This window comes from Peromyscus californicus, unplaced genomic scaffold (assembly GCF_007827085.1).
Source record: "Peromyscus californicus insignis strain IS unplaced genomic scaffold, ASM782708v3 Scaffold_18__1_contigs__length_77618521, whole genome shotgun sequence".
In the NCBI taxonomy this organism is placed as follows: domain Eukaryota; kingdom Metazoa; phylum Chordata; class Mammalia; order Rodentia; family Cricetidae; genus Peromyscus; species Peromyscus californicus.
In genome coordinates, this window is record NW_026294480.1 from 42,753,869 (window position 1) to 42,780,817 (window position 26,949).

General features: G+C 44.7%; 2 protein-coding genes across 2 annotated transcripts; both read right to left on the minus strand.

The window, feature by feature from the left end:
• Positions 1–476: 476 nt before the first annotated feature.
• Positions 477–8,024, minus strand: Gzma (granzyme A). Its single transcript, XM_052742823.1, has 5 exons — positions 7,955–8,024; positions 5,287–5,431; positions 3,277–3,418; positions 2,315–2,584; positions 477–638 (listed from the first exon to the last, which is right to left on the minus strand). Exons 1-5 carry the CDS (start codon positions 8,022–8,024, stop codon positions 477–479), a joined length of 789 nt encoding a protein of 262 aa, XP_052598783.1.
• Positions 8,025–18,802: 10,778 nt separating this feature from the next.
• Positions 18,803–25,044, minus strand: LOC128113249 (granzyme A-like). Its single transcript, XM_052742824.1, has 4 exons — positions 24,872–25,044; positions 22,516–22,657; positions 20,609–20,881; positions 18,803–18,955 (listed from the first exon to the last, which is right to left on the minus strand). The coding sequence occupies exons 1-4, from the start codon at positions 25,042–25,044 to the stop codon at positions 18,803–18,805; spliced, it is 741 nt and encodes a 246-aa protein (XP_052598784.1).
• Positions 25,045–26,949: the final 1,905 nt, after the last annotated feature.

Here is a 26,949-nt window from a genome sequence, read left to right on the forward strand (position 1 = left end):
TTTGACGCTATGCTTCATCTTAGTCCAGAGGCCAAGAGGCAATGCACATCGTCCTAGGGAAACTACCCTTGAGTCATTTCTGAGATCTGGCCTCTCACTTCTTGCGTATAAATAAGAGTAGTGGTGTGGAGGTGTGAGAGTGGGAGCCAGGCTTTTCCCTTTTCACTCCTACACTCCAGAGCAGTTCAGAACGCCTGAGCCCCTCCACTGTGTTTACTGCCAGACAGATCTGCGGAGAGTGAAGTGCATTGTCCAGGGACAAGCTCCCCTGTCCCTGCACCCATGGATGACACTGGTGTGGCCCTGGCTTTCTTATCTCTCTCCTGCATTGTCCTTGCCATTGCCTTCTGACTCTTGGTTTTGCTGATGGAGATCCGCCCAAGAACACTGCAATAGAGAAGCACGTGCAGTCATTCAATTGATTTTATTTGTGATTAGATGTAGAAGTGACAGCAGATGAAATGAAATTCACGCATCTAAACTGTGCCCTTCATAGTCTTAATTACCCAGCTGAGATGTTTCTTTGAGAGAGAGGTATAGATGCCAGGCCCTCGGGGATCTCCACATTTCCCCTCAAGGCCAAAAGCTGTGATGCCTCGGAAAATACCGTCACACACCAGAGGGCTTCCAGAATCTCCCTGGGGAGAGAAGAGGGGTGGGATGAGGTGAGATCAGTATGAGTTATGAAGAAGTTCTGCAGCACTTAGTGTGAAGAGCAGCCCAGACTTCACTGAAAATCACTGCTTAAAACATCAAGAAGCTTAGCAATATTTTAATATGTATAGATTAATGAAAACTGCAATGCAAGTTGTATTATATATTTTAGCCACTGATTTGAAGATCGGTTGCCTTTTTCCAGAAAGCCATCCCTCTTGATTATTTTTTCAACCTGGAGTGAAACAGGGAGAGGCAGATGACACACTTAGGTAAAGAGTAACTGCCATGTTTTCTGGTCCCTCTAGAAGATAACTATTTTCCCAAAGAAAGAAAACTGAAGTCCTCCTTTCAGGGAAAAGCTGTCTTTATATCTGTATGAAGTAATAGATCATGTGAGAACTGTGGCCATCCCTGCTGAGATACATTCCCTCCTTGTTAGAGCATCTGGAATGTGCAGATTCAGCCCCGTAGGCTGGATTCCTCAGCAGCCAGCTTAGGGCACGGAGAGAACGGGAGCACTGCTGAGTCTCTGCGGGTATGGGGAGCACTGCTGAGCCTCTGCGGGTACAGGGGCTGGTCCCAGGGGAGGGGCATCCTGGGATGCTGCTGTGGCTTCAGGGTGTTGCGTATAAATCCCCAGGAGGGAAAGCCAGGTTCCTGGGTGCCTTCAGTGGAGGATGTGGGAGGCAATGAGGGAGGGAAGGTTAAGTAAAGAGAAGAAAGGTGCTAAGGACAGGTGCCATTTCTTCTTGGCATTTGGCCAACCTTGGTCCTGAAGACAAGGCATAGGTCCTCTGACTCCTTCCCTGTTGAGAGACACACTGGCCTCACCTCAGGAGACTCTTTGGAGTCTTGTGGAGAGGCAAGAACTAACAAGCTAGAACTGAGGGTCTAAACATTTGCAAAGTGTTCTTTTAAATTCTTGTCTCTGATCAGGCCCTGTCCCTCATGTTTTTGGGGACACTGGGAGGGAGGCTTATACATTCTCTGGTGAGGGTCGTGCCTGAAATTGTTTACTCTAGTTCCAGGTCCCTGGCCAGGTTTGGGAATGGCTGGCATTTCAAACATGTCCACACAAAAGGCAGTTGAGCATTTTGGGGTTCTGATGAGGTGGGAAAGACTGACAGCTCTTCAGGAACTCTTTAGAATTTTGTGTATCTTGTTTGTATCTATATGATAACATGAAAGCTGGGAACTCCCTCACCACTTTTTCTAAGCGGTTTGTTTGTTTGTTTTGTTTAATATATGAAAGAAAGTCAATGTATAGGTCATCCATGGACCTAGCAGTGGATTCTTATTTTTACTGACTCTTTGGAGCTGAGTGTGTTATTTTATTCACCTAGATCTTACCAAATTTCAAAACACACAGTAGAAGGCTGAGCATGGTGCTACAGGCCTTTAATCCCAGCACTGAGGAGGAAGTAGCTGGTGGATCTCTGTGAGTTCCAGTCCAGCCTGATCTACATAGTGAGTTCCAGGGTAGCCAGAGCTACATAGTGAGACTCCCTGTCTCAACAAACAGACAAACAGACAAACAAACAAACACAGTAGGAACCCATAGAAGCCAATGCCCTGACAAGACCAAACATAACGTCACACCATCTACACCCCTGTACCTTGCTCCAATAGCTGACACACTCTATCTCATTTCACTTACTTGGCACGAGTCCTTTCCACCATGGAGGTTTCCTGCACAAATCATATTTAGTCCAATTACAGGATTAAAATTATAGTGTTTTTTGTCATTGCAGATTTTTCTGTCTATGACAGTAATGTTGACTTCCCTCAGAGTAGAAGAGGGAGGTGAGTTATTCTGAATTCTCCCCCATCCTGCAACGCGGCATCTGGTTCCTGGTTTCACGTCACCTCCCTTTTTAGGCAGGGCAAGGATTGCCACATTTTTGTTAATGGCTGCTTTTCCATTTAACTGTGGGAAGACAAACATAAACAGTTCAGCGTATGAAATGAATTGTTGCGGAATATTTGTTTAACTAAGCAAAGATGTGTTGCATTTGTTTAACTAAACAAAGGTGTGTTGCATTTATTTATGTTGTAGAATATTTGTTTAACTATGTAAAAATGTGTTGCTGTTTTACCTTGCCTGTCTAAGGCACCTGATTGGTTTAATAAGAAGCTGAACGGCCAATAGTGATGGAGGAGCTATAGGTGGGACTTCTGGGCAGGGAGAGTAAGTAGGAGGTGGAATTTAGGTTCAGGAAAAGAAAGAAAAAGAGATGCCAGGGAGACACCAGGGGCCAGCCAGCCAGACATGGGGGAAGCAGGAAAGTAGGACATACAGAATGAAAGAAAGGTAAAAAGCCTCAAGGCAAAATGTAGATGAATAGAAACAGGTTAAATTAAGTTAAAAGAGCTAGTGGGAGGAGGCTAAGCTAAGACCGAGCATTCATAATTAATAATAAGTCTCCATGTCTTTATTTGGGAGCTGGTTGTCGGCCCAAAGAAAATGCCAACTGCAATAAATATTAATATTTGAACTTCTTACCTATCTCTGAGGGGCTCCCTTATTTTTTACCAGGTGGGGAACTAGGAACATACATTTATGTAAGTGGTGAAACTTTAGAAGGTTTTGTGACTGAAACAACAACCAAAGGTACATACCTGTAAAAGTTGCAGGTCACCCTCATGTGTATTCTCGTCAAAGCATGGGTAGGGAAATGCTTTCTTAATGGATAATATCTGTTTTTCTGGCTCATCCTTGTCTATTGAGTGAGCTCCAAGGATGACCTGAGAACGTTTCCCCCTGTAATAGACACAATACTAGTTATTAGTTTAATCAGGAACTGGTCATAATATGTGTTGAGCAGTTTCATTATGCCATTGATGTAAATGTTGCTTTTGGAGAAATTTTGTTGCTTGAAAGAATATGCCTGCCTTGAAGGGTAAGGTGTGTATGATTCTGTTAACATTACTGTTTTAGATTTATGTAGCTTTAACAAAATATCCAGGGCTGGGTGTGCTATAAAGAATAGAAGTTTCCTTTGGCTCACAGTTTCGTAGTTCAAGAGTTAGGTGTCAGCATCTGCTGGGTTTCTAATGAGGGTCATGTGACATGTCAGCTCATGGTGGAGAAGTGCTTGGAGGGATGAGGATGTGTGAAGAGGATCAGCTGAGTGACAGAGGAGGAGGCAAGAGAGCGACCAGAAATGGAGCTTGATTTATAACAAGCTGCCCTTCATGGTAACTGGCCAACCCTGAAGCCTACATTCATCCCGTTACTAGAATGGAGACCCCATGATCTATCTCTTAAAGGTCCCAACCACCTCTCAGTGTGGCTACCCTAGGGACCAAACTTCCAGCAAATGAACTTTTGAGGAGACAAATGACATTTGAGCCACCACACTTGTTATCTCCAACAGCTTATTTATAACAAGATAACAGGTTTATGAGAAAATCACATGAGAGAAGTTCAAGGCAGCAAATCCAAATCTTGGGTTTGTTTTTACTCTTTCCTCTCCCTGATTGGCTGAGGTAGAGGATTAGGCTGCAAGTCCCTGAAAAGCAAAGCTCCCAGGAGATCCAGAGGCAGGAAACAAAGGAAGCTGGGGGCTGGAAAACAATTTTTCTGGCTGATCTCTTTGTAAGAGAACAAACTCAGATGGGGGAAAGCTTCCAGAAACAGCTAGCTTAGTAAGGAATCCTATGTACATGCCACGCAGGGTGCAGACATTTCCTAATGCGTTCATGCTTATGGCTCTTGTCATTCACAACTCATTATACATCAAACTGAGCAATAGACACATTGTCTTTTCTCTATTGCACCAGCTGAGGCTGGTCTCACGTAAGACGTCATAACTGTACATTCCAGAGCATGCTTTGATAACACCACGGTCTGTAAATTGCATGGCCCCAAAACCATGAGTCACACGTAGCTACTAGGACTCTGGTGCATGACCAAAGAAATAAATTTGTACTTTTAGTTCGATGGAACTTATGTCTCCCATGGAGTACTGTGGCAGGAGCTTAGGCACTGGGAAAATGCCATCATGTTGACAGATGAAAGAAGCCATTTGGCTGAAAAGGACCGGAAGCCCTTCTCCACATGGGCTTCACTCAACAAATGGAATATGCTCTAGAGAAATGGGAGAGGTGGGTGCTTCGTAATGACCTCTACAGGGTCAGGAGTCTAGTGGCCCACTGGTATTTTCGCCTTACCCCAGTTCACTAGCTTATTAATTCTCGGGAGTGATCCTCCCTTTATAAAACAGCCAAAGTGATTTTGTTTCCACTTAGTAAACCTGTTTATTGTCTTTCTTTTCTTTAAAAAAATCTTTGATACAATGTAGTTTGATCATAGTCACTCCTCTTCCTTCCTATTTCCTCCCAGATCCACTTCTACCTCCCTATGCCCTCCAAGCCAGTGATCTCTCTTTTTTTTTTCCTTCATAGTGAGGACCTTCAGAGAGAGAGCTTGCAGACACTGTATCCTCATCGCCTTGGCTCCTTGCGACAAATGTGGGGTTAATTTCCTTTCAGATCAACACAACTTGTCAAGGATTTCACTTACATATAAAAATATTTGTGACTTTCCCATGTGTTAGTGAGATATAGTCTTTTTATTATTTTTCCTCATTAGAGTATTTCTACAAAACTTTAACCCCCAAGACTTACGGCTTGCAATGAGCAGCAGTCAACACCCAGTCTTTTGCAATCAAAGTGCCAGCACAGATGTTTTCCCCTCTAAGTTTAAGTAGGGCCATGTAAGGTCTTGAATGAGGAACCACTGTATCTCCTCCAATGATTCTTACGCAGCCACCTGTTCAATAGAAAAGGGAAACTCAGGTGAGTGCCCACTCCAAGTAACTCTTCAAGAAAGCCATATTTCTGGGACAAGGCATGCCTTTAGAATTTGGAGAGAATTTGGTATGACCTATGTTTACCCTCCTCTTTTCCCTCTATGTAGACCTTCGGATGTCTGACCCTAAGTCTTGGCCCTTGGGGCTCCTGAGAAGTCCCTGCTGTCACATCCACAGAAGCCCACTGGTGTTCCAGGGACCATTCTGCTGGAAACCTGTCACAACTGTAGCCTCAGAGATCAGGCTTTGCCAAGGGCAGAGAGCTGTGCAGTGGTCGATACCATTAGCGGTTGCTAGAGGGGATGCTGGTGTTGATGCAGCCCTAACTGCCCCTACTCCCTTCTGGATGAGAGTTAATTGGAGAAGCAGGATAGGAATGGATTGTAGAAGCCTGTCACTTCCCCCTTCCACTCAGAGGCCGTGTAAAAACATAGTATGCACATTGATGTTAGCACCTTGTAGCTGGGACCCTCCATGAAGACTTTGGTCCCTGTGAGATTTCGGGTATTAAGAGCACCACTCTCATTCACAAGTGGAGAGAGTAACACTGATCTCCCCTGAGGTTCTGCTTCAATCCTCGGACCAAACATGGTTTAGTTTACACCCTTCACAGGTGAGTTGAATGAGTAGAGTGAAAAGGAGTGGAGGTGTGTAAGTAAATAGTCCACTTCATTAAAACTTGCGTGAGCTGGACCAGGATGATAGACACCGTCAGAGGATAGAGAGACACATAGGCACAAGGCGAGTATGTGTGACAGTGGAGAGGACCCCATGCCTTGTGGCGAGCTGTAGTTTTGCAACTTCTATACAAGATATTCTTGGATTCTCAAATACTTCTGACTGTTGGCCGAGAGTTATGGTTTCTTATTCCACAGATAAGTCAAACTAATTGCCAAATTCTTAAGTATCAGTGGTAGGCCTGGAACTTCTCATCAGGTTGAGGAGGGTGAGAGGCTGGAAAAGAGGGCACATGGTCCATTTTCCGTGAGGGAATAGGGAAGGCAGAATTTTAGGCTCTAGAAATAGACTTGGATAGAACCAAAAGAACATTGGCCACATCCCAAGTTTTCCTGGGGTGACTCTTACAGAGCTAGACTACAAAGGAGAGTCTGTGGACACCAGGAGTCATGAATTTGAGAACTTTCTCCTTTGTAAGGCTCTGTGCCTGATCTCATGTTAGCCTGAGCATAAGGCCAGGTCTGCCACTAACTGGACTTAAAAAGGTTTGGGATAGGATTAGCGTGGGCAGGAAGCTTTTAAACACTAGCAAATACTCCTCCCCATTCAGAATTAGATTTAGTAGAATTTCAGAGGCAGGAGCTGTGACATTCAGACTTTGTTTTGAAAAGGTCTTCTAGATTATTCTGACTAGTCCTGAATACAAAGCACTGCTTTCTTGCTTTTCCCCTTTTCGGGTCACACAGCTCCTTCTGAACACAGAAAACAAAGTGTAATAGAAAAAAGCTGCTTTTATGGTTTCTCTTGAAGAATATATGTAATTGGATTTAAAAAACCAAAATCCAATGATAAAGTAAGAAAAAAAAAAAGAAAGAAAATCTGCTCTACTCTCATGGTTTGGGGGGATTTGACATGACTGAGTACCTGTGGGCTATGCTGTGCAGGTCATGTGTCCCCTTTTGGTCCCAAATATCTTTCCACCTTGTTTTAAATTTTCTTTTCATTGTTGGGTATAAAGTTGACACTAGAACTTCTTTTGAAATTCCTGCCCATCGCTTCTACCCCTAAAAGCTTATGGGTCCTGGGAGAAATCATGGCTGCCTCTGTATTTTCTAGTCATTTTACCCCCACGCCAAGCTTCCTAGCAGGTTCTCCAAGGAACATGGAGAACCCCTCAGAAGCTGTTGTTCTCGCGATGGCATTCCCATGGGTGCAACGGTGCGTTCACTCACACAGGAATATGGGTTACTACTTACTACGTGGATGGAGCAGCCGGAGAGCAAATACTCCAGCTCTCCCAAGGAGTCAGTGAGAGGTCTTCCTCAGGGTCCGGAAGACTGGCCAGGGAAACGCTAACCAAGTAAGTGTTCAACAGTGAGAGGCACCTACCGGTCCTCACTGGCTTCTGCTGTCTAGCTCAGACTCAGCTCAACTCTCTTCAAAGCTGTCTGTACAGTATTTGGTGAGAGAACGGGAAGCCCCACCACTACTTCCTTTCTTGAAATCTAGAGCTTGGTTTCCCAACTCAAGAGCATTTCATTCATTCGTTTGCTCATTTGCACGTTGTCTTTTAAAGCAAAATGCAAGCTGTAAGTTGGCAGCAACTACCAATTGATGGTTTTGCCAATTTTTGGAAAGAAATTACAAATATTTTTTTCTTCTAAAATAAATATAATTCAAAAACGAATGCTAAATGCTCCCAGGCTTTGAAAATTCTATCGGTTATAAATAAGGCACCATTGCTAAAGCATCACAAAAATCTGCTCCATTATGGTTGCGATGGGAATGCCATGAGTCTGCCTTACCTTCAGGAATTAGCAGGAGAAAAATGACAGTGGCAAGAGAAGACCCCCGGAGAGCACAGAAGTTCTTCATTGTGGCTCACCCCACATCAATCAGCAGGGAACTCTGGTTTTGTTTCTTTCCACCTATATATGAGAGTACAAAGGATGTGGTTTCATTTCTTCTCTTTCAGATTTCTAGGTGTGGAGTTGGAAAATGAAACTAAAAGAGAGGAAAGCAGACGTCATCCCTCATCTCGGGGCGGGGGGTGGGTGGGGGTGCGCATGTTTGACTGTGTTAGTGATGCGGGGTGCAGAGGGCCACGTGTCCTCCTACCCAACAGTTGAGGGGAAGGGGACCTTGTTGCCATTAGAATATAGTTCCGAAGAAGGGACTAGAAATGACTCAGGTGGGATATTTTCATCACCAGCAATATTATCGTCAGTATCCATTAGTAGAAACTCTTTGAAAACCTGAAAATCAGAGTTTTGCATGAGCGATCAGGTTGGGGGGGCGGGGAAGGTGGGAGGTGGGGAGAAGAGTGTTGAGGGGGATTGCCGGGGTGGGGCCACTTTGGGGTCGGGTGGAAGTCTGGTGCAGGGGAGTCTCTCAGGAGTTAATGGGGAGGACCCCAGCTTAGACTCCTAGCAGTAGTAGGTAAGTAGCCTGAAATGGCCTTCTCCTGTGACCAGATTGTCATCAGAGAGGCGTAATCCAGCAACTGATGGAAGCAGGTGCAGAGACCCACAGCCAAACATTAGGTGGGGTTCAGCAATCCTGGGGAGAAAAGAGTATAGGAGCCAGAGGGGTCAAGGACACCACGGGAAGGCTCGTACAATCAACTAAGCTGGGTTCATAGGGGTCCACAGAGTCTGAACCAACAACCAGAGAGCCTCCATGAGACTGACCTAGGCACTCTGCATATGCGTTACAGTTGTGTAGCTTGGTCCTCTTGTGGAACTCCTAAGAGTCTCCAACTCTTTTACTGGCTTTTGGGACCCTACTTCTCATACTGGGTCACCTTACCCAGCCTTAATACATGGGGAGGTGCTTAGTCTTACTGCAACTTGATATACCAGGTTTTATTGATACTCATAGGAGACCTGCCCTTTCTTGGATAGAGACAGAGAGGAGGGGATTGGGGGTGAGGAACTGGAAGGGGAGGATGGTGGTGGGGGGTGGGTTGTAGGCTGCAGCTGGGATGTAAAATAAATAGATGAATTAAACAAAACAAAACAGTTTTCGGTGCCAGTTGGTCAAGTGCTGCCACATAAACGCAAGAACTCGAGTATGGACTCCCAGAGCCTACATAACAATCTGAGTGCAGCAGTGTGTGCCTGTAATCCCAGAAACGGAAAGCCAAGAGATGGAGATCTTGTTGCACTGGCTCCAGGGTTAGTGAGAGACCCTGTCTCAAAGAATAGTGGGAAGTGCTTGAGGAAGATGCCCAGTGTCAACCTCTGGTCTCTTCACACATATGCATACACATGTATACACACACACACACACACACACACACACACACACACACACACTTGGAGTTAAAAAAAAAGTCCTAAAATTGATCACCAGACATGTTTCTTTTTAGCTATTTTCTCGGGTTATAAGAATTGATAAGAAAAATACAAGTGGAGGTCCAGAGGAAGATTTATGGACAGAAGTTCCTGCCTCAGTTTTGAAGGACAGCACGAGTTAGGTTATTTTGTCCCAACGTTGGGATATGTTGCTTTCTTAAAACAGACCAAGCACATGGCCAGTCTTGGGAAGACAGAGCTGGCTTCGTTTCTAGTAGAAAGTCTTGGGCTCTCTGTCGGAGCCAAGGAAGTGGTCTTGATAGTGAGGCCTCTGGCCATATGTTCCACGAGGATATCTGGTGTTAAACCACACAGCCCCACAGTTAACACCCTTGTGACTTCAGACCCAGTGAGTGCTTCTTTAGAAGTCACATGACTTTAGAAGGGACCCCTGCTGAGACATCTGCGGTTCTTTTTCCCAGATCTCAGAGAGCACCAGGGTTTTATCATTTTCAGTAACAGCAATGAGATACCGTGCTTCTGGTTTTGGTGAAGTTTTCTTCTCACTTTTTTTTTTTTCAAAGTCACACTTGCGCCAAGTAAAAAAGGAGACATTGTCAATTCTGTTTCTATATAACTGTCATCATAGTTTCTCCATTTATTTTGGCTTTTAATTGCTTGATAAGGTGCAATTCATGTACCATTACTCCTCTCATTTAAGGCATACTTCCAGAGTTATATAGTCACCAATATAATCTAACTGTAAGACATTTTCTCCAATAACCTTTTTATCAATTAACTGTTGCCCCATCAGGGCCTCTCTAATCTACTTTCTGGCTCCATAGATTTCTCTATTCTGGGCATTTCAGGTAAGTGCAATCATATAATATAAAGGAGTTCTTTTATTTTTTTGCAAGTCATTATTTTCACTTAGCACAATGCTTTTGAGAGTTTACATTGTAACGCCTGTCCGTATTTTATTTCTTCTTATTGCCAATAAGATTTCACTATATAGGTAAGCTACATTTTATTTATTCATTCATTAGTTGATGGATACATGGCATATTTCTACTCTCGAGCGACTGAACACTTATGTATAATTTTTAAATGTGAACTTCTCTTTTCACATTTTTGGGATCTGTACCTACTAGTGCAATTACTGAGTAACTGAGTAATTGCACAGTAACTGTGTGTTTACCTTTTTTTAAAGGAACTTTAATGAAATGGAGGCACTGTATTAGACTTTCCCCAGTAATCTGCAAGGGCTCTCTAATTTATCTGCATCATTGCCAATATTGTCACTACTTTGATAATTTCTTTTTCAGTCATTGTGGTTTTGATTGACATTTCTCCAGTGACTAATGATGATGAACTTCTCATGTGTCATTCATATGTCTCTGCTGAGATGTCTATTTACATCCTTTGCCTATTTTAAAATTGTTGTCTTTTTATTAATGAAGACTAAGCATTCTTTAAATATTCCAAATACAAGTCTCTCATAGCTTGTCGGATTTGCAAGTATTTTCTCTATATCTGTGGCTATCTCTTCACCCCGCCTTTTTTTTGAGACAGGTTTTCTCTGTGTAGTTTTGGTGCCTGTCCTGGATCTTGCTCTGTAGCCCAGGCTGGCCCCGAACTCACAGAGGTCCGTCTGGCTCTGCCTCCCGAGTGCTGGGATTAAAGGCGTGCGCCACCGCTGCCCAGCTTCTTCCCTTTCTTGATGCTGCATTTTGGAGCATGAAGTTTTAAGTTTTGGTAAAGCTCCACTTACCAGCCCTCTTCATCACTTGCATCTTGGATGCCATATTTAAAAAGTCATCCACTAATCCAAGATTGGAGGGACTTCCATCTGTATTTCCTTCCTTCCTTCCTTCCTTCCTTCCTTCCTTCCTTCCTTCCTTCCTTCCTTCCTTCTTCCCTCCCTATCCCCCCCTCTCTTTCTTTCTTCAAGACAGGGTTTCTCTGAGTAGCCCTGGCTGTCCTGAAACTCTCCTTGTAGACCAGGCTGGCCTTGAACTCACAGAATTCCATCTGCCACCACCGTCCAGCCTGGTCTACATTTTCTTGAGTGTTGTCTTCTGCTTTGTTCTAATATTTAGACACATTTTTGAATGTTTTTGTTATAGTTTGAGTTAATTGTTTTACAAATATTTATTTTATTTTTTAATGTGTATGTCTGTGTATCTAGAAGAGGACATTGGATCTTCTGGAACTGGAGGTAGTTGGGAGATGCTGAGCACTGGACTCGTCCTCTGTAAGAGCAGTGTGCGCTGCTAACTGCTGTGTCATTTTCCCAGCCCCTATTTGAGTGACATTTTGTGTGTGGTTGAGGTAGGGGTCATTTTCATCTTTTGTATGTGAATATTCAGTTATCCCAGCATTAATTTGTTCAACCATTTTTCCCTGACAGGATTGTTTTTACTTCTTGTTGAATATTACTTGACCATAACTATTTGGGTTTATTTCTGAGATCTCAGTTCTACAAAATGCATAGATAGGTCTGTTGTTATGTTAGTCCCACTTGTCTTGATTACTATAGCTTTGTAAACTTTTGAAACTGAAAAGTATCGCCCATGTCCATATATATCACCCGGAACACATCTGAAATAGAAAAATGTGAGTTCACTACCTTTGTCCTAACAGTTCTTTCCCAGATGGTTTTGACAATGAGATACAAATTTCAAAACTTGTGGGTGCAGCTTTTCTTTCCATTCCTATGAACATTTAAATGTAGTCTACTGTGAGGAAGGCTACTGCAACATTACAAACCAGTGGACCTCAGTGTGTGATTTGTGAACTTGTAAGGCACCCTGAGATCCTTCAGGGGTCTGTGAGGTCAAACACCACCCCCCTGTGTGTGTGTGTGTGTGCGTGTGCGTGTGTGTGTGTGTGTGTGTGTGTGTGTGTGTGTGTGTGTTTGTGTGTACTCACTCGAGCATGTGGAGGTCTGAGGTAGATAGTAGGAATCTTCAACTGTTCTTGCACTTTAGTCATTGAGGCAGGATCTCTCAATGAAACCCAGAAGTCTCTCATATGGTTAGTCTTGCTAACCCGTTTGCTCTAGGGAGTCCCTGTCTCCATCTTTTGGAGCTGGACTTACAGGTGGGCTGTGTTGCTCACCTGGCATCTATGAGAATTTCTGGGACCTGAACTTGGGTCCTCAAGCCTGTGCTACAAGCTCTTTAACCACTGAGCAATCTCTCCAGCTTCCAAACTGTTTCCATAACAATACTAGGATGCTTGCCTTTGGCTCTTATGTTGACATTTGTGCTGATCAAAATTCCAGGGCTTTAGAACACACAGTGCAGTTACACCAAACTGCTCCAGTACTACCATGTTCTTCAATGTCAGGAACTATCAAGAAACACAAACAAAAAAAGCAAATTCACTCAAGAATGTCCTTGCTTCAGCAGTTGAAGCACTAAGATGTTTTAGCTTCAGGTACAACCCTGTAGTGAATGCCTGTTTAGTACTATATGCACAGTGTGAGTGAAGTAGCCTGCCTCTTTAAAGAGAGCAGTTTTGACCATTTTTGTAGCCAATGATAAAACTAGAACTTTCATATGAAAGACTGTTTGGAAAACTCAGGTCTGTGATTCAGGACTTTAACATCTTTGTATCCCTCAAAGACTCCCGATGGAATGGTAGAGGAATTAATAAACATGACCTTTAATTTCAGGTAGGGAAAACTTTGGAAAGTATGTGGAGCTCAGCGAATCGATATTTTCCAAAATGTCAGTGCATGTTTCCACATGCATTTGAATGTACAGATCTGCTCCCGTGTAGCAGAGTAGTGAATTGACTATTGGGGAAAGTGATTGAAATCATATTGATTAAACGGTCACCCAAGTATTGACTGAATGTGTGTATGTGTCAGACAGGATGTCAGATATCAGGGGCAAGAAGCAAAGGCGATAAAACAAATTTAGCATCGCCATTATGGACCCTGGCTCCTAGGAAGGAAGAAGTTTTATAGACAGGTAAGAATTTTAATTTGTTAAGCATCTTGAAAGAAAGCAGTCGAGTGCTAGAATGGAGAATAAATAGGGGAGGGTGTGTGTGGGAAAGGGTGCCCAGAACAGGCTTTGCTGAGCATTTGCCTGCAGGATGTAAAGAAACTCGTTTGTAGGTGAGTGTATGCCTGTGGGGCTGAGAAGTCATGTGTGTGTGGTGGATGTGTGTGGGAGTATAAAAGCCCACATCAGGGTGGAGCCTGGTGTGTGTGAGAGGGGGTTTGGAGAATGACTGCCTGGCCTCTTTTGGGGAGGGTTGAGGCTGAAGATACTCCGGGACACGTTCTCACCGGCAGTTCAAGGGAAATGGGGCCCAGGAACTTGAATGATCTCTTCTGAGCTCTATGGAGAGTCAGGGGTGGAGGCAGTCAGGACTTCTGGGGCAAGTCTGTGGTTTCTCAGTCTTCCATCCCAGGATGCAGAGACAAGGTGTGTGTTTAGCTAGTTTCTAATGGATAAAGTACAGATAACCTTACACTCCACCCTTTCTGCTTAGCGGGAACCACACTCAGACCAAAGGGTCTTGCATGTAACTTGCCTTCTTTTAACATTTTCTCGTTGAATATTCACAGCGATGTCTACTGCTCTGTTTACCTAAGAAGGAATTTTGCCCAAGAAGGGAAAGAGAAGGAGAGCTGGCACTTATTAGGTCTCTTTTAAGGATTCTCTCCTATAGAGCTTCAGAGAACCTTAGGGAAACGCTGTTATTGCCACCTCACCATCTTTTCCAAAATCCCGAGGGGGAAACTGATCTTGGATAACCTGTATGTTAGAGGGTTACTTGAAAGCAGGTGCGCATGCCCAGCACAGTGCCTGGCACACACACTCAGCAAATGAGGTCATGTTGCTTGGACTGCAAGGCATCTCCTCCTCCATCCCTTACAGTTTGACTTTTGACTGAGAAATAAGACTACGTAAGTGCTATCAAGGAAAGGGGTTGTTTTCAGATAATTGAGGCTTCTGAAGTACACCAGGCTTCAACATTCCCCATGTAGTGACCGAACTAAACCACCGGGCTTCCTGGGGATGTTCCAAAGTCGCCATTTTGACTATTTGGCATCCTTTTGGCATGGGCTTTACAAGTTTCTGCGTTTCAGCGAGCGAAGGTTGCTCTGTCTTCCAGACAGTGAAGAGACGCTCTTCAGTGTGAAGAGATGCTATGCTCAAGATCTGCTGTTTCCGGATCAGAGCCTGGATCTGTCCTCTGTTGAGAAGCTGAATAAAGCCCTTTCCTCCCATGTTGCATTTGAGTCAGGCAGTTATAAAATATATTTTCATGCTCCTCACCACATTTCATCTACGTTCAATCAATAGCTATTTTCTTTTCAACTTTTTTATTCAACAATGTTATGAGCATTTTTGTTAGCTCTATTTAATTAAAATGTCAACCAGAGATTCATTTAAAATATATGAAATTGTAGGAGGCATGAAGGTCCTTGTGCTCACAGACAGGCACTAGGGGAAAGTGGAATGTTAGCACACGGGATTGTTCCTTTAAGGGAGGGAACAGTATATGTGGTATCTGTCCAGAAGGCTGGGAGCAGACATGTCTTCTAGCCTGGTGACCTTTGCCCTATTGTGCTATCTGCGCAGGCAGAGACCACACTGGACCCTCCCTGAGACCCTTGTCATAAGCTTATTTTTCCCAGTCAATGCATTGAACCCATCTCTCTGGAACGTGTCACATGTACTTTACAAGAAGTTTTCAGGTAGTCACATCGGCATTTATTTAGTTTACTTTGTTCCTCAAGGAGATTTATGTTCGCTTTATTGTGCACATGGAACTGAGTTACTTATCACCAGGAAAGTTTTCACCAAGTTGTGATGTGCTTAAATATCCCTGAAATAAACTACTCAGGGTCAGACTCCTAAAGTTTGAACCAACACCAGCGACTTAGTCGTGTTGGACGGCACTGCTTTCCTATTTCATAAATAGGAAGAAGAAAATCAATGTGGCTGAGGAAGTGGTGTAGATATATTATCTTTGTATGACTACAGAAAAATACCCAAGGCAACTAACTTTATACCAAGAAAGGTTTTATTGAACTCGGTTTTTGGGGGGTTCAGAGTTCAGGATCAAATGCAGCCATTTTTTTAGTCTCTAATGAGAGCAGCATATGGTGGCACAGCACCGTAGGAGCACGTGTAGCATCCGACGGTCATATGTTAAATAAAAGCGGATGGGATGGGGAAGGGTGGAGATGGGGGAGACAGGAGGGGGATACATTGGCTGACTGGGAGATCCACAGTCCTTTTCAAGAGGGTCTGGAGTGTGTTTTCCACTTTCATTTCATAAATAGCTTCTGCTTCTGCTGTCTGTGCGTCTTGACTGAATCTGTACCTTCAAGGAGACAGGAAGCAAGGCAAGCCTTGCTGGTGAGAATGAGGGAGAACGAGGGCTCTTTGACTCTGTGTTTACACTCACAGTCCCAGAGGGAGCATTGTTGGGCTGTCGGTGAAACTGTGCCCTTTGTATCTCATTTTCCTACTCCAACGCTAGTTTGCTCCCATTACCCTGGGTCACCTTCTTAGTCAATCAAGACTCTTTCTTCAAGGGTTCGATTCTGGAGCCCCCATCGGAAAGAAGGCCAAGCTGAAAACCTGTGGATCTTAGCAGACACAGAAGGACAGGCACGTGGTGGCATTGTCTCACTGTGGATGAACCTCACAAGTGTAATGTTCCACAAAGAATCAGTTCACACAGCAGCATGCACTGCAGGGGTGGGTAGATAAAGACAGCAGCATGCACTGCAGGGGTGGGTGTATAAAGACAGCAGCATGCACTGCAGGGGTGGGTGTATAAAGACAGCAGCATGCACTGCAGGGGTGGGTGTATAAAGAGAGCAACATGAACTACAGGGGTGGGTACATAAAGACAGCAGCATGCACTGCAGGGGTGGGTACATAAAGACAGCAGCATGCACTGCAGGGGTGGGTATACAAAGACAGCAGCATGCACTGCAGGGGTGGGTATACAAAGACAGCAGCATGCACTGCAGGGGTGGGTGTATAAAGACAGCAGCATGCACTGCAGGGGTGGGTGTATAAAGACAACCATCACCAATGCTTAGGCAAAGCTCTACTCTGATGTTAGAAGTGGGGGTCAGAGTTACTTTTCGGGTAAAGGTGCTCAGCTGTTCAGAGGGTCTGGTAGGTAGTCCTTTGCTAACATGGCAGCAGTTAAGCTTCATTACATTCATTTATTGAACATGTAGATACTGAAAGTTACACCATTCTGTCTTCATGGGACTTATGCACTAGTGGGAAGAAACATTTTCACCAAGGTTACACATACATAACAGATTAGGAAAACACACACACACACACACACACACACACACACACACACACACACACACACACACGGCAGCGAATGTGTCCCAGGGGTGAGGTGTGCACTGACACCACAGTGTTTTGAAGGAGGCTGGGTATGCTAAGACACAGAGCTAGCTATCTAGGGGAGTTTCCTAGAAACAGAAAAACCAGAGTTGAAACAGGTTTAAGAGGGAAGATCTGGGGGCAGGGGAAGGGGCTGCTTGATGTTCAAGTGGGGCTAGGAAGTGGCTGGATTTCGGGGGGTGGGTGGAGGGAGAGAGTGCAAGGAGAGACAGCTATAATTGGGGGGCGTTTGGAGGATGGTGTGGGAACCTAGCTCAGCGGAAACTTCCTGGTCTACAAGAGAGACCCTAGTGAGGACTCGTAGTAATGGAGGACACCAAGTCCAAACTGGCCCTCTTTTGTAGCCAGGCAAGGCTTCCAGTGGTGGGTCTGGGTGACATTCTGTTCAGGTGTTGGCCAAGGAGGTCCCATGGAGATCTCTAAACAGCCCAGGCTGGTGCTAGGGCAGAAGGTCACCCTCTGAAAAATGACAGCAGGGGGTAGGTGGGTGGGAGGGGGCGGGGCGGGGCATTTTCAATGGCCACTCCCACTCAGCTCATTAAACAGAGAGAGGTTGAGCTGGTTGCAGGCATGGACTTCACTCCTACATTCTAGTCTCTTTGGTGTGGTAAGGTATTCTGCAGGCTATGGAAAGAGCAACCCCAACACCAACCCAGCCACAAAACTCTCCATCTACAATCTGTCCTTTCTGTAAGATGTGCTGGGGCAATGGTGTCCCAGGACATGTGGGGAGTGGCCAAACAATGTTTGGTTTCACCCCACTAGAGGGAGCCCATGATTTAACCTGCCTGGATGACTAGGAACAGTAGACTGGATAGCCCAGAGACCTCGGGTAGAACCAAACAGGACTGGCAATAAAATAAAATGAAATATAAAATCAATGAAATGATTCCTAATGATATTCTGCTATATTCATAAATTGGTGCCTTGTCCAGTCATCATCAGAGAGGCTTCCTCTGGCAGCAGATGGGAGCGGGTGCAGAGACCCACAGCCAGACAACATGTGGAGAGAGAGAGTTTAAATTAGAGGTCTCCATTAGGTCCCTCCCCTCGGAGATTGGGGAACTCCATGGAAGAGGGAGAGGAAAGACTGTAGGAGTCAGAGGGGATGGAGGACACCAGGAGAACATGGCCCACTGAATCAACTAAGCAGGGCTCACATGGGCTCACAGAGACTGAAGTGGGAAGCATGGGGACCTGTATGGGCCTGCACCAGGTCCTCTGAGTATATGTTATGGCTGTTAGCTTGTTTTTTGTGGGACTCCTAACAGTGGGAGTTGGGGTGTCTCTGACTCTTCTGCCTGCTCTTGAGACCCTTTTCCTCTTATTGGGTTGCCTTGTCCAGCCTCAACATGAGGGTGTTTGCTTTGTCTTATTGTATCTTGGTTTGTCCTGTCTGGCTGGCTGCTGTCTCTTGGAGGCCTGCTCTTTTTTGAAGAGGATATGGAGAGGGAGTGGATCTGGGGGAGAGGGGAGGTGGGAAGGAGCTGGGAGGAATGGAGGGAGGGGATACTCTGGTTGGGTGCATTGTTTGAGAGAAGAATCTATTTTTAATAATAAAGAATTTCACACACACGCATTCTAAGGGCCACAGGATTTGGGGACTGTATTTGGGAGGGCAAAGACTATTTTGGTTTTCTCTGGATTGGCTTCTTTTAAGCAGCACACAGGAAAACATCAGCCCATACTCTGTGAATAAAGCAAAGTGATTTTTGAACCAAGGACCCTCTTCTCAGGGCTTTCTCTTGGCACAGAAGTAGTTAAATGAGAAATGGCAGCCTTAATGATCTACAGAGCAATGCAAGCAGGTGGCTGGTGATCATGTCAGACAGGCCATGGCTGGCACGGTTAGGAAGAAGTGCTTCTTGGGATAGGTGAAATTTCAGACCCTTTTGCTTGATCTCTACCAGTATTAACCTCAGGGGTCTGCTTCCACAGAACGATGTCACATGGCCCCTGCAATGGTTTTCTGTATCCAGTTGAGATATTTGTTTGTAAGGAGAATGTAGACGCCAGGCTTTTTGGGGTCACCACATTTCCCAAAGGAAGTGACACCCCTGAAAATGTTATCACATATCAGAGGGCTTCCAGAATCCCCCTGGAACAGAAAGATATGTGTCATGAGTGTGCTGCTTTTCCAAGATACTTACTAATCATTTTATCCATCCATCCATCCACCCACTCATCCATCCATCCATCCATCCATTCCTTTTATTTCTTTTTCCTGATTTAAAAGCAAATTTTAAATCTCCTTTAACTAGAGGATAATCATGTGATGGTAAATAAGACTCAGAAAGACAAATAGCCCATTTTTTTTTTCTTATACGTAGAAACTAGACTAAAAATTGAGAATGAGGGGCTGAGTCAGGAGAATTACCGTGAGTTCTAGGCCAGCCTGGGCTACAATGTAAGTCCCTGTCTCAAAAAACAAAACTAAATCAAAGGGATGACATGATATGACAGTAAGTTGAGGAGAGTTTGGAAGAGGAAGGGGACTGGCAGGCAGGTGGGGGAGGACAGAGAGGGTAAGACAGCATGTGTGACTAGTACACAATGTGTGGTGCGTGCGTGGTGTTTGTGTGTGTTAGTGAGTGAAAATTCCGTGATGAAACCCATTATTCTTCACACTGCATGTACTCTAACAAAACTGAATGAGAAAAATGAATCAAGTAAAAGAGGTTCTCAAAATGAAAAACAACCTAAAAATCTCCTCCACCACTTCTCAGCCCTTAGCATCTGTGTATGGACTTTTTAGTTTACAGGTGTCTATGTTTTCCAGGCATTCACCCCTTTCAAAAGGCAGTTCTGGGGCAGCAGAGATGGCTCAGAGGTTAACAGCACTGGCTGTTCTTCCACAGGTCCTGAGTTCAATTCCCAGCAACCACATGGTGGTTCACAACCATCTGTAATTTGGTCTGGTGCCCTCTTCCGGCACGTAGGCAGAACACTGTATACATAATAAATTAAATCTTTTAAAAAAAGGCAGATCTGCAGCAGTGAAGAATCATTTCTATCAGTAAGACAGGAGAGAATACAAGTCTCCTTTCATTGACCTGTGTTCTCTTTTTAAATTGAATAATAATTATTAATAACTAATACATAATTATGATTAATAAATATTATCAACAGTTATTATTAATTATTATCTCTCTGTCTCTGTATATATGTATGTATGTATGCTCATGTGCCACAATGTGGAGGTCAGGACAACTTGTGAGAGTTGATTCTCTCCTATTTGGAATCTGGGGATGAAATTCAGACTTGGCAGCAAGCACCTTTACATGCTGATCCACATTGCTGTCCCTTCAAAAAATTAAAAAAAGTTTATGTGTTTTCTCTCTTGGTCAGTCTGTCAGGGGGAAGACATATGTTTGGGGCAATTAGAAAGCATGAGATGGGGTCCCAAATATGCCCTTCTCCAAGGAGGACACTAGCTAAGTCATCTCAGACGGAAGAGCACATTTGATATCTCAAAACAATTTTTAGGTTATTTTTTTTTTCTCCAGGAATTTGTGAGTTCTCATTTTACCTTATTTCTGGCCATGTACTGGAAATGACCATTAGAAAATAGAGACCGCTCCCTGAGGGGGGTCTGCCAAGGGGTGGAGAATGGCACCACCACTCTAGGGACAAGCAGGGGTCCTCAGACACAAAAGGGAATGGCAGCTGTTCACCGTGTTCTTTCTAGAAGATCCTCTAAACCCTTCATTCCCCAGAGTCAAAGGATGCTTAGACGTTTTAATTTACGTACGCTGCACGAATCGTCTTCCCCTCGCCTGCCGCCGGCACAGAGCATGCTGTTGTCCACCAACTGCTTGAAATTGTAGTGCGCTGGATTGTTGCAGACTCTTCGGTCAATCACGGTGACGTTGACTTCTCTCAGGATGTTGGAAACTTTGCAAGAATCTCTTTTGGTGCTCCCCCATCCAGCCACACGACACTTGGTGTGGGGCTTCACATCCTCTCCTCTTTGGGGGAGGCGAAGGATTCCCACAGCTTTGGTTATAGCTGCTTTACCATCCAGCTGAAAACACAGAGTTGTTTATGGCCTCATGCACCTAGGCAGGCAGAGGAAGAAATGCAACCTGAAGTGTAACCAAGGGAGTTGAGAGAGCATGAAGGGGTGGGGATGGAGCTGCTTCACACCATCCAGGAAGCAAGGCAGGAGTTAGCGTAGGGATGAGAGGCGACCCAGGGAAGGCCAGGGCTGGTGGTCTCTAGGAAAACAGTGGGAGAGGTTAGGTTGGAAGTATGGGGACAAGGAAGGTGAGGGTCCTGTCGAGGTGAACGGAGTCCCGTGGCTCTCTCTCTACCCCCCGGTGGTGAGGATGCAGAAGCCCTGGGCTCAGTCTCATGTCTTGCTTATGAAGTTCACCATCAACCCGTCTGCAGCTTTGAGAGACACTGCGGGCCGCTCCTGCCTCACTCTCTTCTGGTCCTGTCTTCTTTGTCCTACGTTCTACATCACTCTTGATGTGTCTGGTCATGTCACCCTCCTGCTTAAAACACTCCCCTATAACACTCAAATCCTAGCCGAGACTTACAAACTCCACCTTTGTTTCTGTGTCCATTTTACCCCTCCACTTCAAATGTCATCTTAACTCCTTTCTCTCCTCTTCCTCCAAGCTATTCTATTTCACACACGGTGTTCTTCCTATCTAGAAAGCGCCTTCCTCCCTTTTTCCTGGTACCCAGCAGGATTCTTTGACCACCTGCTCTTCCCTAGTGCTCCCATGTTATCTTGGTCGTGGATAAACAGAACACTGTCAGTTCAGAGTCAGTAGTTTATCCGTCTGCCTCTCTCTAGACTGAGCACCTGTAGGGGAAGTCCCACTTAGAACTTCTCTTCTGTGGCAGAGGTAGGCAGGCTGCACTAATCACTGAGCAGTGGCCTTCATCCTCCTGGTAGTTCTTAGCTTCCTTAAGACTGTCATGACCAGACAAGGTGAACCCAATGAAGGGAACAAGCACAGGATGGCTCTGTAGTCAAGTTTGAGTAGGGACAAAACTGATGTCATTGTCCACAACCCCCAAATGACCAAACACCATTGGCTAAAATTCACGACGGATATGTCCTTACAATCACAACATTGGCTCTTTGCCTTCTGCTTCCTGGGTAAGTAAAACTGTAAAGATGCTTCATCACAGAACCAACCCACTCGCTGACAACACCCCCTTCAGAGCAGACCCAGTTCCTCGGTGCTCTACCAGACTGCCAGGCAGAGCTTGAATCCTACAAGAGGGCTCCCGGCATGTCCTCTCACTGAGTCTACCCCAGCAGTTTCCCAGAGTGGCCATCTCCCCTGCTGAGTGAGTGTCAGTCAGCACAGACATGTGTGACTCTGGGGGAGTTCTGGTGGCCTTGGGTCAATGAGCAGCACCACTGTAGACTGCCTGGTCCTGCAATGGTAAGAATTTGTGAGAAACAGTTGAGCGGAACGGGAAGGAACATCGGGGTGAAGGGCTGGATCCTTGCCCTACTGAGGAACCTCACACTTGGAATCCATCTTGTGAGGGCTGGTTTATGCTGTGTGTGTATGTGTGTGCTCGCGTGCGCGTGCTCTCTCTCTCTCACACTCATGTAGTAATTGGTTTCAGGTTACACTGTCTGTTTACTAAAAGTTATGAGAAAAAACCAAAAAATGGAAGCATATTTACCTGAAGGAGTTGAAGATCTCCTTGAAATGTCTCAGGATCGTAGCACGGGTAGGAAATTGCCCTTTTAATGGAAAACATCTGTTCGAGTTTCTCTGTCTGAGACACAGAGTGGGCACCAAGAATAATTTGAGGCTTGCCTCTCCTGAAAAGAAAATCATGCAGTATTTAAGTTAGAGACTAGAGTAAGCTCAGCTCCAGGTATAATTTCCCTCAGTGTTTGCAGATGGCTTCATATTTATAAACAAACACAAAATGGGGCCGGGGTTTATAGAACCCTTTTTTTGGTGTTTTGGTGTCTTCTACCTAAGACTTCCCACATGTGTTAGGACACATTCAAGTTGCCCATGTCTTTTCAAGGAGAAAGCAACCAGGAAGGGAGTCTCTGACTTAGGAAAAAAACATGAGTTGGAATGTCCTGGAGAGGGTGTGGAACAGGGCTTCCCTGGACAGGCACTGAGGCCCTGGGCTAGAGGAACTGGACTCTGCTGCAGTAAAGGAGGAGCTTCCGCTGCTTTGGATTTGTGCAGCAAAGTCTGTCTCCTAGTGGCCTTCTGGGTTGATGACACCCAGTGGGAAGATCCAACCCAAAGGCATATCGAGAGGCTTGCCTTTATGTGCTCCAGGAAAATAGTGAACCTTGCTGTTGTATTCAAAATAGAAAAGGTGGTCCAAGGCATGCTTTTAGGAACTTGAAGGAAGAGATGCCTTTATAGGGATACTGTGAAACCAAGAATTGCACACCCATACCCAGACAAACACGGACAGCCCTCCTACACACACACACACACACACACACACACACACACACAAAACACAGACAGTCCTCCTACACACACACATGCACACACATACAGACAGACAAACAGAGACAGCCCTCCTACACACACACACACACACACACACACACACACACACACACACACACTCACTACCCCTACCCCCCTACCCTGCTGCCTCCCATATGGACGTATACATAGATACACACAGATACACCCTCACCAAACACATACAGAAGCAAATGGAACTAGAGCTAACTCCTAATCTAGTTTATGAACCAATGACAGATGAGAAAAACTGTATCCCAATTTGTTGGGTCAACTTGGCACTAACCAGTCCTGTCAATTAACAGATTTGTCAGTGGTTAGCTTTCTTGTTTGCATAAATTGTGCTGATGTTCTTACTTGACAAACTTTATTTTGTACCACAGCATAACTTCATATATAATTTTAAGCTGAATCTTTGGTTTAGGCAATTTGTGCCAGAGTGAGCGCAGAGAATATACAGTATTGCTTACCAACAACAGGCACCAATTAAAGAATAGTAGTTCTAGCCGGGCGGTGGTGCACGCCTTTAATCCCAGCACTCGGGAGGCAGAGCCAGGCAGATCTCTGTGAGTTCGAGGCCAGCCTGGGCTACCAAGTGAGTTCCAGGAAAGGCTCAAAGCTACACAGAGAAACCCTGTTTCAAAAAAAAAAAAAGACTTATAAAAAAAAAGAATAGTAGTTCTACCTGATAAATATGACCCTGTCTTTAAAATAATGACTCAAACCATTAGTTTAAGCTATAGAGTATTGATATTTTTCACACAAAGAGTAGTAATTTCCTACGATCACTCTAAAATATCATACTAAGGTGGGAAAAGACCAGTGATAGCGAATAAACGAGCTGTAACCATAGGAGACACTCAATGTGATTGATATTGATTGTGTAAAAGATGCTTATGAACCAAACAGGGAACAAAAGACAGATTGTGTGGGGGCGGTTAACTGGGTGAGTTCACTGAGTGCTGTTATTTCCCTGTCTTTCAACTTCTAATACGGTTGATATTTAGAGTGGTATTATGCATTTCAGTCTTATTCTATATTATCTGGCCTTGTTTATGAGGCAAGTATTACAACAGTGTGGAGGCCCACAAAGGTTTCCTAGTGAGATCTGAGCTTGCTTTACCCAGCAGGGCTGCATTAGAGGATTGCTTGACCACATGTGTGGTTACCAGGTGATTGGAAGGGTCTGCACTTGGCTGTGCTAGGGGGAGGTCTTTCGCTCCACCCCTTGGCATTCCTATAAAAAGTTCCTTTAGACGAGACAGAAGGGGCCGGTGGATATTGATCCAGGCCCTCATGAGGCTATCCTGTGTTTCTATCTGTTTCTCTCCCCTCTATCTTTCTACCTAATATCTATTATCCCTCTCTCCTCAAGAGTCCCCTGGGGAAAAAGTGGGGGCGGGTTCCCCCATGAAGCAGGATATGATGTTGATTATGGGTACCCACTGCTTTCTCCATTCTACACTGATTGCGGCTCTGGACTGGATGGCTGTGAGTCAGCACTGGGAGTGAGAGGAGCAGGGATGACTTACAGGTCACAGTGAGCAGCCGTCAGGACCCAGTTCTCGTGGACCAAGGCCCCTGCGCAGATTCCTAGTCCTTTGATCAGAGCCATGTAGCGTCTGGCATGAGAGGGCACTTCATTTCCTCCTATAATTCCCTTACAGGAGTCTGGAAAAACTAAGAGATCGATAGAGAGTGACATCCTTGCTCATGTAATCATCCTTTACCTACCCCCCGGAAAGTTTGGCAAAAAAAAAATTACGTTGCAAATTCTTAGATGTGTGTCCTGTGCCAGAAAAGAACAGATCAAGCTCCCAGGCTCTGGCTAGGGCTTGCTGCTGGAGCATTTGCCCCATGGCTGTGTTCCCAGCCACACATGCTGCTCCATAGCATTTGTTTGCACTCAGCTTAGTGCTTGGCTTCTGTTTTTTGTTTGTTTTCTGAGACAGGGTCTCATGTAGCCCAGGCTAGCTTCAAACTTGTTAGGTAGTCAAGGCTAGCCTTTATCCTTCCTCTGCCTCCCAAATGCTAGGATTACAGGTATGCTACCATGTCAGGCTTGAGTTTAGCTTTATTAAGTTTCATTGTAAGTAAACATCCCTACTTTTAAATTATATTTTTATGCCATATGCCTAAATTGATGCTCTCTCTCTCTTTCTCCCTCTCTCTTTCCTACTTTCTCTGTTCTTTCTACTTCTGCTTTATTACCCAATTTTTCTCATTATGGCTAAGTGACAAATATGTAGAATGCTTTTCTTTGTGCATAATAATTTATTGTCATGATAATAACCTATAGCCCATATTTAAACCATACATTCATTCCATAGACCCACTTGAGAGAATGGTTTGGAACCAGGAAACATATGTGTTAAATAAGCATCCTGATTCTGATGCGGGCAGTTCTCTGAGCTGCAGAGGACTGTGGATGTGTGTAGGAAAGTAGTGATTTATCCCAACTTTGATGCTGTGGCCTGTCATCACCAGCAGATGGCATTTTACAGAGAGTCATCTGATACTTGTTAGAGACATCCCAGACCACCAAGTGGCCAGAAGCTGGAGGGCTGGAAGGGAGTAGGGAAGACGGAGTTGACAGCATCCTTGATTGGACCACCCCCCCTCCACCCCACCCCCAACCCACGCCCAGGCTTGGCTCTAGCCTCAAACAGAGTTTCTCAGTTTGCATGGTGACTAATTCTCTATGCTCTTATTCAGAAGCAAAGATACCGAGAGCCTTCTTGAATTGTCATGGATGAAAAAAATCGATTATTAGTAAAACATGGACTCATGTAAGTAAAAAAACAAAACACCTTAGCATAATGCCTGGACAGGAAAAAGTACTTGTTGGGCTAGTCTGTCTATAAAGAAATTCAGCCCACTGATTTGGTTTTCTGAGCCCATGTTAGCCATCTTCTGGGCATTCTAGGTCTGTATTGCATACCATCATCCACTTCATAGATGTTAAGGTTATAGGTTTTTAAAATTATTTTATGTGTATAAGTGTTTTTCCTGCATGCATGCCTGTGGAGATCAGAAGAAAGCATTGGATCCCCGGGAACTGAAGTAATGATGGTAGTGAGCCACCATGTGGGTGCGGGGACTGAACCGGGGTCCTGTGCGGGACTTACTGTGCAAGAACTCTTAACGGCTTCCCGTGCCCTCTGTTGTACGAATCGAGGACTTCTTTTCTAATTAATTCACAATCATCCCATTTTTTCACAACAGTTTTTGAGTATCTGCTGTTAAAACGGGCCCAGGAGTGAACGGAACACAATTCTCTCCATCCAAGACCACAATCCTGATCTCTCTGCATAACCGTATCATAAATTCTTCCTTAACAGAGTTCAAACCACATATTTAAAATGTAGGTGGGTTTCGTCAGGTGATTTTGTAAAGCTCAGGGTTCAGGGAGGTTAGAGTGGTCAGGAAGTCTCTTTTCTGGACACTGACGCCCCCTACAGGTGGGACACTGGGGTATTGGCCTTAAAAACTTGCTCTATTCCATAGCATGTTTATTATCTGTAGTCAGTTTTAGTAAATATATTAAAAGTAAAGGAAAAAAATTCAGAACCTCCAGTGACAGCAGTAATGGAGTATCTGTGACACCATT

Coding starts and splice junctions, on each gene's coding strand:
- Gzma (XM_052742823.1), bottom strand. CDS start 8,024: ATGAAGAACTTCTGTGCTCTCCGGGGGTCTTCTCTTGCCACTGTCATT. Junction 2,585..3,276: donor GTGACCTGCAACTTTTACAG/GTATGTACCTTT, acceptor GTCTTCCCACAG/TTAAATGGAAAAGCAGCCAT. Junction 639..2,314: donor GTGGAAAGGACTCGTGCCAA/GTAAGTGAAATG, acceptor TTCTCTCCCCAG/GGAGATTCTGGAAGCCCTCT.
- LOC128113249 (XM_052742824.1), bottom strand. CDS start 25,044: ATGTCACTCTCTATCGATCTCTTAGTTTTTCCAGACTCCTGTAAGGGA. Junction 22,658..24,871: donor ACGGCTGCTCACTGTGACCT/GTAAGTCATCCC, acceptor TTTTCTTTTCAG/GAGAGGCAAGCCTCAAATTA. Junction 18,956..20,608: donor GGGAAGACGATTCGTGCAGC/GTACGTAAATTA, acceptor TTTCTGTTCCAG/GGGGATTCTGGAAGCCCTCT.